The 12,053-nt window shown below is 45.0% G+C and overlaps 1 protein-coding gene across 1 annotated transcript in view; it reads right to left on the bottom strand.

Annotated features, from left to right (window-relative positions):
- Nucleotides 1-694: 694 nt before the first annotated feature.
- The window catches only part of ADIPOR1 (adiponectin receptor 1), a 386,081-nt gene continuing 374,722 nt past the window's right edge, over nt 695-12,053 (bottom strand). Inside the window, exon 8 of the mRNA XM_069633688.1 lies at nt 695-1,660. Coding sequence (XP_069489789.1) covers nt 1,532-1,660 — 129 coding nt within the window. The 3' untranslated portion in view covers nt 695-1,531. The remainder of the gene's footprint in view (nt 1,661-12,053) is intronic.

The following is a 12,053-nucleotide window of genomic DNA, read 5'->3' as shown; positions in this document are numbered from 1 at the left end:
ATGTATATCACAGTGATATCGTAGCAATATTTTTCGTAGTGTACTTCAGAACAATGCTATTTGATGCCACTTCCTGTTTTGTCAAGGGGTGAAAGGGCGTGCTCCATCGCTTCCCGTAATGTCACTCTGGGATGGGTCAAACTACATCACTTCCTGTGATGTCATCAGAGGTCAAGGGTTGTATGATGTCACTTTCGCTACCCTGGCATTTTGGGGGAAATGAAGTCCCTGTACTCCACAGGCCCACATTTTAGATACATTTCCCAGATCCTAAATGGTATACCACAAGTTTGACTCATTAATATTCTGAGACGTGCACCAGTTTGAGATACACATTCCGAAAATGTTTTTTTTGGGTTCTATGTAAAACCAAACATAAAAAGCATATTTTTTTCAATTTTGTTTAGTGAGAGAACACCCCTGTAAATTCACCAACATTTGATTGTTTCCCCAAGTAAGGTGTCAATTAACCCTTACGATACACTGTCTCAAGGTGTCACTTTAATATATACCTATAGAGTGTGTATATCAACTATTTGACACATGCTATTTTAATACATGGACGCTTTTACATTTAAAAAGAAAGGGGATACAACTCAGTTAAGCCACACAAAAAATGGCAGGTGAAACAAGCTGCACTTAAACACAGGAAGGCAACACAAGAGAAAAGAAAAAAAAAAAACAGACCAGTCGCTTCAGAACAGGGATGATTTATTTTGGTGCAGTAGAGGAGACTGTCGGTTGGTCATCTTAACCAGACCATGAAAGCATTCATCTGTTCTAAATGCCCCTAAAATACAGTACTGGACATTCTGTTAGTATAATAAAGTTTTTGCATTAAGATACACTGCAACAATAGCGCATTTCTTTTAAAGCGAAGTATTAAATATTAAATATCTTCTCATTTTGTTTTAGATTACCTTGCAAAAGAGAAAAAAAAAACTAAAAGCTCACCGTAGGCAGACCCTTCCACTTCTGCGCACCAGCACTGTGCATTCTATGACCCATGTCTCGTGTTGTAGTTCACTCAAAAAGTAAAAGCAGCTTTCGTTTCATAACGATATGCAGAATACCCAGACTATCGATTGGTAATACACAAAGTTTACAGGTTTGAGAAAATTTACTAAAAACGATGACTTTTTGACCTTTATATCACTAAATGTCTGATGCCATGAAGCAGTGAGGTTTTGTTTTGGTCCGTGCTTGGCTCCAGGAGACTCACGGTTCTCCCTTTTGTCCAACAGCGGACAGCAACATCCACAGAGAGAGATTTCACATGAATTGATGAGGATGAGATTTCGGACTCCCGAAAAAACAGTAACTAGCACTTTCCTCAGATGGGGCAATGCAGTATGAATTCCACAGGAAAAAAATCTCTCCCAAAGAAGGTCTAATGATTTGGTTGACATTTATTTTGCTAGGTGTATTTTCGCCTGGACATACGTTTCAAAGTCTTCCTTAAGAGTTCATGAAATAAATTGTAGTTGGAAAAGCACTTGGGAAGTTTGCATGGAAATTCCCTTCAAAGTCTTTAGAGAAGAGAATCGTCTGTGCAGCCTCCTTCGAGCCCATAGCGGAACTCTTGCAGGTTTGAGACTCCATAAAAGTGAACGAAGGCAGCAGCTACCACCAGCACGTGGAAGATCTGATGAGACTGGAACTGCAGAAAATAGAAGGAAAAAAAACCCAGTCATTTTGAGTACTCGTATTGGATGAGACATTGTATACAATGAATAAAGTTTTCATGAACGGAATAGGAAACGCCTTGTGGCTTTCTTGGGAAATCCGGTCTATTGTCATGATCGTTAATGATCCTAAAGTTATAATTGAATACTAGAATGTCCACCTGGCTATAGATAAAAAAGGAAATCAAAGGATTTAAAACATGCACATTGAAATAGAATACTATGTCAAAAATCTTCTGGCTGTGACATTACCAGTTTCATTAACATACAAACGTGCAACTTGCTCCTTTGGCTTTCATATTTTCTCTTCCTTTAGAATAATTGACCATTAGTGTACATCCAGGATATGAGAGCCAGCTACTGAGCCCCATTCATCCGAGCTTACTTCTACGATCAAGAATCATGTTCCAGTAACCCAATCACACCAATGTATTGCTTCATCACTGCAGTCAAGGACATTTAAGGGGGGCGTCAGATGCACTCAAGCAGCAATATGCATTTCTAAAATCATCTCACTGGGGAGATTTCGTGTAATAACATTCAAAAGCTTTATTGTTTAATGTCAACAAAATGAATACCAATACAGCTACATTACAAGAACATCAATGCAACGATAATTACATAAATTAGTGTAAATACCTCCTGAAGCAGCAATGCCATTTGATTGATACAAGAAAGCGTACATATTAAAATGTACATCTTTTATGAATAAGGTTTTCACTTTCTAGCGATTCGTTATAGTGGAGTGATATTATTGGAAACAGGTGGCCCAGTAATACGTCCAATATCACATTAACCACAGCAATACATCTCAATAATGCTTTAAGTTTTTCCATCACTCTAAAATGTGTTATACACTTTAAATATATGACTAGCAGCCCGAGTAGAAATTGTTGTCGCCTTTTTATTCTCACGGTCTGCCACACCCATGGTACTGCTAAACCAGTAATTGGCTTAAATGTTTGACCAGTATGACTGACACAAATATATATAATACCCGACTTGTTGGAGACAGTCACCAGATTTATAGTTTTGGGGTGCAGGCTGTCAGCCAGGAATGGCTCGACAGAGCATCCCACTAAAATCCAGTGAGGTATACTTGCACCAGTCCTTTCTTTGTCACATGTGCATGAGTGAGGTACATAGATGCTGCCCTCCCTGGCTTTACCGGTTTACCGGCAGGTAGCCATGGAGACCAAAGATTCGTTCTTGCTTGTGCAACAGTGCAGGGAAAGCGTTTGATCCAACCATAGAAGACTAGGCAGTCTTCCCCAAGTAATTGGACAATGTTAAAACGTTTAACCTTTGCAGTTTTTCCATCAATGATTTCAATGGGATCCCCAGCATATTTGTCTACGACCTGGAATGTTGGCCGAGTTTTGAAAGTAAAGTGTTGTAATGTAAGCTTACAGCTTAGAGCATGGTGTTGTCATGGCAGGGTAAGCTTAGAGTTTGTTTATTTGTAATGCGCGCCAGACACAAGGGTATCAGTGCGCAGGAGATACAAGAAGACTTTCAGCTTAGGGTACTCAGTGGCATATAAAAGAAATACAGGTAATATAAACAAGTGCATGATGTACAAGAGATGGTGGGCAAGTTCAATACTAGGAGAAGCACTATACCACAAGACAAAATATAACAATTCTATTTACAGTATAGGTGAGTGGGAAACAAATGCATTACAAATGCATTACTGGTCATTATCTTTAAGCCAGTTGATAAGATTCTGTCTGAAGTTCACATATGTTTGGTCAACTCTGAGGTGGAGGAAGTGAGTTCCAGAGTTGTGCTGCTTTGACTGGGAAACTGCCACCCCGACATTCGACAGTTTAAATCTAGGCACAGTTAGGCAGTTAGTATTAGTTCTGGTAGGCCTGCTCGAGGATTTTCTGTTGAATTTCTCAGTAAGGTAGCTAGGCGCTGTGTTATTCAGGCATTTGTAAGTAAGTGAGGCGGTTTTCAGCCTCACTCTGTCACCGGTAGATAACCAGTTATACTGTCTCCTTGACTCCAAGATGTGCTCTTTGCTTGCTATGCCTAGGGCAGCTCTCAAAACATTGTTTTGGATTGTTTGAATTCTTCTAACAGTATACTAATTGGCACCAATGTAGAGGGCGTTACAGAAGTCCAAATTGGACAGAATTAGAGCTCTTGCCAATATGATAGTTATTCTTGGATAGGAATGGTTTTCCTGCTCTAATTAAGTTCCATGTATATTCAGTGGCAGAGGCCATGGAGTTTACTTGTTTGGTAAAAGTGAAGGTGGAGTCAAGGTAGAAGCCTAGAGTTCTCACCTCTTTGGCAACTTTAATAGACTTACCGTCAATGTTAAAAGAGGTGTATTCAGGGCTAAGCATTTTGAGGTTGGATGTGGTGACCAAGATAATGAGCTCAGTTTTGTCATCGTTCACGCATAGACCATGCGCAGCCATCCATGCCTGGATGATGAGGGAGACTATTTACCAAGGCCAAATCCTTGTCATAATCACCAAGTGGTAGGAGAATCTGGGTATCATCTGCATAGTAGTGTAGGTGATACCAGGACGGTCCAGATAATTGAAAAGGGGCTTGGTAAATATGTTATACAATGTAGGTGAGACGCATGATCCCTGGGGCACCCCACAGGTGATAGGGATGGGGTCTCCAGCTGCAGAGTGTGGTGATGTCAGGACTGAGTATAGATCATGATGGTTGGGTATAAACTGGGTGGCAGCCTTCTTGTCCCCCAGGATGTTCGACAACATCCTTGCCCTGCTGAGTCTATTGAGTCTCAATGCCGAAGTGCTCAACTGCTTTGACCAAAATGTCATGAAACAGGGACTGAGTATCCACTGGGGAATCGGGTAACAGGGAATCCTGTGGAACTGGAGTGTACACAGCATATACTTCCTCCTCATTGTCGTCATTGTTATCGCCCTCATCAGCAGGAAACGCCTGGATGGCTTTCTGCAATGAAGGCAGGGACACCGTGCGGATTCCAGTCAAACAAATCACTATTATTCAAAAGGTCACTGACAGGAAAAAGCAAAAGAACGCTTTTCGCAGTGCTTTCACCACTTGGTCACGTTGGGAAAGTAGACCGTGTAAAGGTGACTTAAAATAATGATGTAGTCTCTATGGTTTTGCCACATGGTAGAACTTCACATTGTAAAACGTGATGCTGGTGTTATCAGAGAGGCGGCAGACATCTTTGAATATACATTAACAACTGTAGTTACCAGATTTGTTAAAACATCAAGTTCGCACAACCTTACATATGAGGCACGTTTCCAATAAAAAATATAAAATGGAAATACACCATTTTTTTCTTTATATAAGAAAATGCATTTGTTAGAAAAATATGTCACAGCCAGGAACCGCCATATACCCAGCATATGATGGCAATAAAAAATATAAATACAGCAAAGTCATAATTGTATGCAGGCATTAACGTGCTAACGTATCTTAAGACGTTGGAGATGGGGCTCGTTTATATGAAGTAACCTCTCTCCTATTGAGATGTATCCCCTTAAATTCAAAAAATGAGTGCGTAGTGCTAAGGCGCTGCCTGTATAGCAGTAAAGCACTACCCTCGTCAGTGCCCTTATCCGTTGTCAAACTCACACTTCCAAATCCAATCACCTATTGTCATGTGCGAAATACCGGGTTATAGGGATTGGAAGCGCAGGGATGGCAAAGGACCTCACTTGGCATCCGATAATAAAGTGCATGGTGCAGCTGTAAACAAATCTCTCTGTGCAAATAAGCAGAGCAGCAATAGGCTAGAGTGGGTCTCTTAGTCGGAATCTCCAACATAAAAAAATCCCATTAAAAAGTGCCATGTACAGGGTCCTATAAACATATACATACATATATGACAATGCATTACTTACCGTAAAAGCATTTCTGATGGTTGTATCTGCTTAGATTCACATGCTGTGCATAGGTCCGACATCCAGTGGTCACTGCGGAGTATTGCATTTTGTTTTTCGTAGTCGAAAAGGGGACGTCGACAAGGCGTGTCTGTAACACTATCCCTATAGTGACGTGCGTTGTACCCACAATCCCTCACGCGTCGAGGTCCCTCTGTTTGTATTTTTCTGCCCTGAGGGAGCCTTATAGACGTGAGTGAGTACAGAAAAGAGAGATATAAAGGAAGTCTATGTTCCTTCCATCCGAGCGGGGAGGAAGGGTGGGCGCATGTGAATCTAAGCAGATACAACCATCAGAAATGCTTTTACGGTAAGTAATGCATTGTCTTCTGATGTTTGTTAATCTGCTTAGAATCACATGCTGTGCATAGACTAGCGAGCAGTACCCGGAGTTGGCGGTGGGTTATGAGAAGGAACAGTAGAGAAAAGATGTCTTAATACTGCCTGTCCCACCTGGGAGTCAGATCTAGAGTGTGCATCTAGACAGTAGTGTTTTGTAAAGGTGTGCACAGAACTCCAGGTAGCCGCTTTGCAGATGGACTCAAGGGGAACATTTGCAATGAATGCTATGGAAGCCCCAGTGCCTCGAGTGGAATGTGCTCTTGGCTTGAAGGGTAGTTCTCTCTTAGCAAGAGTGTAACAGAGAGTGATGCATTGAACAATCCATCTAGATATAGTGGATTTTGAGACCGCATCTCCTTCTCTTCCTGCTGCCACCGAGACAAAGAACTGATTAGTCTTTCTCAGTGGTCTGGTTCTTTCCATGTAGAACATGACAGCTCTGCGTACATCTAGTGTATGCAGACTTTTTTCTCCCGAGCTGGAAGGGTTTTGAAAGAACGTTGGTAGTTCTATAGTTTGGTTTACATGAAATTTCGAGATGAATTTAGGTGCAAACCTTGGGTGTGTGCGTAGAACCACTTTATTTTTGTGAACTGTTACAAAGGGGTCTAGTACAGAAAGAGCCTGTAGTTCACTTACTCTCCTAATGGAGGTGATAGCTATTAGGAAAGCAGTCTTAAGGGTGATATCTTTAAGAGTTGCCTTGTGCATGGGTTCGAAGGGAGGGCCCATGAGTCTGGAAAGTACCACATTTAAGTCCCATCCGGGAGCTGGGTTAGCTATCGGAGGGTGTATCCTTTTTACCCCCTCCATGAAGGCTTTGATAACTGGTATCTTCCACCACGACACTTTAAGTTGGGAAGTGGTGTATGCAGAAAGTGCCGCTAGGTGGACTTTAATGGAATTGAATACTAAACCTGAATCCAGTAAATGGGTCAAGTATAGAATAATGTCAGTAGGAGAGCAGTCAACTGGGTTGATGCTAGTACCTCTACACCAGATAACGAATCTTTTCCATTTGCTAGAATAGCAGTGTCGAGTATTAGGTTTTCTGGCTTCCCTGAGGATGTCCATACATCTCTGTGGGAGTTGTAAATGTCCAAATTCTATGATCTCAGGAGCCAGGCTGCTAAGTTCATGGTCTGAGGGCATGGATGCAGTGTCCTGCCCTTGTCTTGTGACAGCATGTTGTACGGGCAGGGAAGTTTCACTGGGGGAGATAGGGACATCTCCATCAAGTGAGCGAACCAAGGTTGCCGTGCCCACATTGGGGCCACTAGTATCATGGTAACCTGCTCCTGGTGCATCTTGTGCACCACTTTGTTGAGAAGGGGAGTCGGGGGAAAGGCGTAAACAAATTTCCCTGACCATTGAATCAACAGACCGTTCCCCTTGGACTGGTTCTGGGGGTACCTGGAGGCGTAACTTTGGCATTGTGAGTTCTCCAGGGTTGCGAACAGGTCTATTTCCGGGAATCCCCATTGCGTGAAGATGTCTAAGACGATGTCTTCGTGCAATTGCCATTCGTACTCTTCGGGCAGGGGGAAGTCTCTGCTGAGTTTGTCTGCTAGCAGATTGAGTTCCCCTGGTACATGTTGTGCTAGTAGGAACATGTTGTGTTTGAGAGCCCACTTCCATATATTCTGGGACAGCTTGGACAGTCCTGGAGAGTGAGTGCCCCCTTGCTTGTTGAGGTAGTACATGGCTGTGGTGCTGTCTGTGAGGACCATCACTGTCTTTCCTTGTAAGTGTTCCTGAAAGGCTTTCAGTGCTTTGAACACCGCTAGTAGTTCCAGCAGGTTTATATGCTTGGATGCTAAACTCTGAGTCCACACTCCGTGTGCCGTTTGATGGGATAGGTGAGCCCCCCATCCTGTAAGGGATGCGTCTGTGGTTAGAGTGGCTTCCACTGCGGGTGTGGCAAAAGTTTTCCCTAATAACAGGTTTTCTTTTGTCCACCACCGTAGCGAGAGAACCAAGGCCTGCGAGACCACCACTAGATCGTCCTATTGTCCGCTGGCCTGACACCACTGGCTGTAGAGCCACTCTTGCATTGGGCGCATGCGCAGGCGCGCGTGAGGTACCAAATAAATACATGACGCCATCATCCCTAGCAAGCGCATTGCTTTGCGTACCGTCACCTCTCGGCCTGCTACATAATGGGGAATTTGAAACAGCATGTTTTGGACCCTCTCGTTGGAGGGGAATACGAGGCCGTCCCTTGTTCGAATTAGAGCCCCTAGGAATTGTTTGGTTTGGCTGGGGTCTAAGCTGGACTTCTTTTCGTTGATGGAGAAGCCCAGTTGGGACAAAAGGTCTACGGTCTTTTGGGTATTGGAGAGGCATGTTTCGTAAGAATCCCCTGTTATGAGCCAGTCGTCGAGGTAAGGGTATACCGGGATGGATAATCTGCGCAGGTGGGCCGCTGCCACTGCCAGTACTTTCGTGAATACCCTTGGTGCAGATGCTATCCCGAAGGGTAGTACTCTGAACTGGTAGTGTTTGTCCTCTATTTTGAACCTGAGGTATTTTCTGTGCGATGTCAACATTAAAATATGAAAGTATGCATCTTTCATGTCCAGTGTTGTCATGTAATCCCCTTGTGATAACAGTGGGATTACCTCCTGTAAGGTCACCATACGAAACTTTTGGGGTTTGACAAATATGTTCGCTGGGCGCAGATCTAATACAGGGCGCATGGTTAAGTCCTTTTTGGGTACAAGGAAGTACACTGAATAAATACCTTCTGTTACCTGTGATAGGGGGACGGGCTCTATAGCTTCTTTCTTCAGTAGTTCTTCCACTTCTTGAAGAAGAATGGAGAGGTGTTGCGGTGTCATGCGCCGGTTGCGTGGGGGTTTGTACTTCGGGGAACCGTTGAACTCGATGCAGTATCCGTGGGCTATGGTGGATAATACCCAACGGTCTGACGTGATTCCCTCCCATGCTGAAAGGAACGATGTTAGCCGGCCCCCGACCGGTGATGCATGGGAGGGGACCCGAATTTTCGGGTCATTTGCTGGTATTGGGCGTGGAACCTCTGGGGCTGGAGCCACGACCTCTTCCTTTGCCACGGCGTTGGCCTCTTTGACTGAACTGGGTGTTACCCTGGTTGGTGGGCCAGTTGGAGCCAGAGTAATATTGTTGTTGTTGGTTCTGCTGCTGTCTTTGGCCACGAAAGGAGCGTTTATTACCATAGCCTCGCCTGTTAGGGGGCCTAGAAATTTGATCAAGAGTTTTGATGGTATCAAACTCTTTTTTAGCATGTTCTAGGGCCTCATCTACTGCTTTCCCAAACAGATGCGTCTGTTCAATGGGTTTATTTATGAGGGAGGCTTGGGTTTCGGGCTTAAAACCTGAATTGCGTAGCCAAACGTGGCGCTTGAGAAGTATTCCCTGCACTAGGGAGCGGCCAGCCGTCTCAGCGGCATCTAGGGAGTTTTTAACGATGCCCTGGTTTACCAGTGTGCCCTCTGATATTATAGCTAGCAGGCGAGAACGCAGAGGTTCAGGTGCTTCCTCTGCTTCGCTGCGCAGCTTGTTCCACTGTGCATCTGCGTAGCTAGCTAAAAGTGAGTTGTTATTAGCAATTCTAGTGGAGAAGGCGGCGGAGGTCGTGATTCTCTTCCCCAGTGCGTAGAGTTTTTTGCCTTCTTTGTCTGGAGGTGCTTCACTAGTGGATAGTGGCACCCCTGCTCTTTTTCTTGTGTTGGTAACCACAAGGGAGTCCGGAATAGAGTGTCCTCTGATGTATAAAGGGTCAGAGGATGAAGGGCTGAAGAGCTTTTCTATTCTAGGGTTGACCCCTCTTACTAGAGCTGGGTTAGTAAGGGAAGGAGAAATTCTTCTTTTAATAGAAGCCAGGAGAGGAATAGATTGGCTAACAGGGGCTTTTTCTTTGATGACTTTTTCTACAAAGTCGATGTCTGGAAGAGTTTCCCCTGTATCAATCTCAAAATGCGCTGCTGCCTTGCGCAATAGTGCATTGAGGGAAGGTTGGTCATCTATGGGAGAGGAGTTCCCATGTGAATCCTTGAGAGGAGAAGGGAGAAAGGCATCAGGGTCTGAATGTACTGATGGGGATTGCCAAGGCTGCACTGACGGTGAATGCCAGGGCTGCGAGGTAGCTGTATCCTCTTCAAACCCTGTAGGAGTGGTGTAAGGATCTTCTTCGAAGCCCTCTTCCTCAAGTTCTACCTCTTCTTCTCCACCCAAACACTCCTCATCTTCTTGGAGGTATTGCTCCTCCTCAGTGAGGTCAACCAGCCTAGGAATCTTGACTCTAGGGTCATCCTGTGGCCATTCTCTTTGTCTTTTGTGAGTGGGTGGGTCTTGGTTTCCTAGAAACCTTTCCATTTTCTCCATGCAAGAATGGAGTCTTTCAAGGGTCTCATGGGGTACCCCTGAATAGTCTAGAGGGGGAAAATTAGTGTTTTCGCCTTCGAATCGTTTCGAACGCTCCCACAGCGTCGACGAGAGGTTCCCGTCTCCTTCTGAAAAGCCTTCAGGTAGTTCGGAAGCGTCCTTTGGAGAAAGGGGCAGTTCCTGGCTACTTTTGTGTTTTTTCGACGCGGTATTCGACGTTTGTTTCGTCGTCCGCGTACGTTCGTCTTCGGCGACAATTCTCGCTAGGCTCTCGGCCACGATTTTGTCCGTCGAGGGCTTTGGTGTCGACGTTGTGTGCGTTGCGCGTTGTACCTCGACGGTCGCTCTATGGAGCGTTGCGTCGGATGTTTTTGGGGTAGCGCCCGTGTTAGATGGAAGCCCAATCGCTGGTCGCGGCTGCGTTTGCGGGTGGGGCTTGTGACCTTTACGGTCTGCGGTAGACGCCGGAGTGCCCTGCGTCCCCTTCGGCGCTGATGGATCCTTCGTTCTCGACGAAGAAGAGCCGTGGGTAGTGTGTTTAGCCTTATGGGGTTTGTGTGCGTCCTTGTCGCCGGGGTGTTCATCCCCATAAGCAGGGCGTGAGCCGAGCCCGTCGGGGCCGGGGACGGACGACGAGGAGCGTGAGCGCTCCTTCTGGGGGTTCATGACTTCCGTAACGGACGTCGAGTTATCGCACTCCTCGTCACTTTCAGTAACAGCGGCAGCGGGTGAGGAAACTGACTTCGACATCGCGTAGTCTGCCCACCTCTTAACCCTACGTTCTTTAAGAGTCCTGGGTTTTAAGAGCTTGCAGGCTGCGCAGCTGTTCTCTATGTGATCGAGGGGTAAGCAACGATTACAGAGCTTGTGCTTATCTTTCCAAGTATATTTGCCCCTGCAGCGTGGGCAAAACTTAAATGGTGTCCTCTCCATAGCTGAGGCAATAATAGCTGGCGATAACAACCCCAAGGGAAAGAAAAGGGAGAAAGAAAGACATTCTCAAAGAGAAGAGACAAAGTTCTAACCCCCACTCTCCCTACTGTAAGTTGGCCGTCGAGGCCAGGCCACGTGTTCGGCAGCGCCGAAGGATCTCCTCCGCTCTTCCTCTCCGTCGAAAATAGTTCGGCGGAGAAACAGCTTCACAGCTAACGTCGAGGGGGAGGGATCGTTACCAGTATATTAAGTTATGACAAAAGGACCGAGGTCCGTGGTAAGTATAGCAATGTCTCTCTAGGAGCTCCGCGAAAGGCGACCAGAAACTGGGCGGAAAAAAACAATCTGAGGGACCTCGACGCGTGAGGGATTGTGGGTACAACGCACGTCACTATAGGGATAGTGTTACAGACACGCCTTGTCGACGTCCCCTTTTCGACTACGAAAAACAAAATGCAATACTCCGCAGTGACCACTGGATGTCGGACCTATGCACAGCATGTGATTCTAAGCAGATTAACAAACATCAGAAACATATATATTTATTTTTTAATGGAGGCCCCCCCCCAAACCCTCCCTTTTTAACCTTTAAAACCCATTTTTATTAAACTAAACCCCAAATATATATGGTATCTGGTCATTGCATTGACAACCAAAGCATCGACAGCCAAACCATCTAATAAAAAGCATCTGATGCATTTTTTTAGATGGTAAAGGGTTTAGTTTAATAAAAATGGGTTTTAAAGGTTAAAAAAAGGGAAATTGTTATTTTTCTGACATGAGGTGTAGCGCGAGTACAGTTGTATCCAAGCAGATA

The sequence above is a fragment of the Ambystoma mexicanum genome, chromosome 13, assembly GCF_040938575.1.
Source record: "Ambystoma mexicanum isolate Mex_15411 chromosome 13, UKY_AmexF1_1, whole genome shotgun sequence".
Lineage (NCBI taxonomy): Eukaryota > Metazoa > Chordata > Amphibia > Caudata > Ambystomatidae > Ambystoma > Ambystoma mexicanum.
The sequence above is the reverse complement of the archived record's forward strand: the minus strand, read 5'-3'. Positions and strand labels throughout refer to the sequence as shown.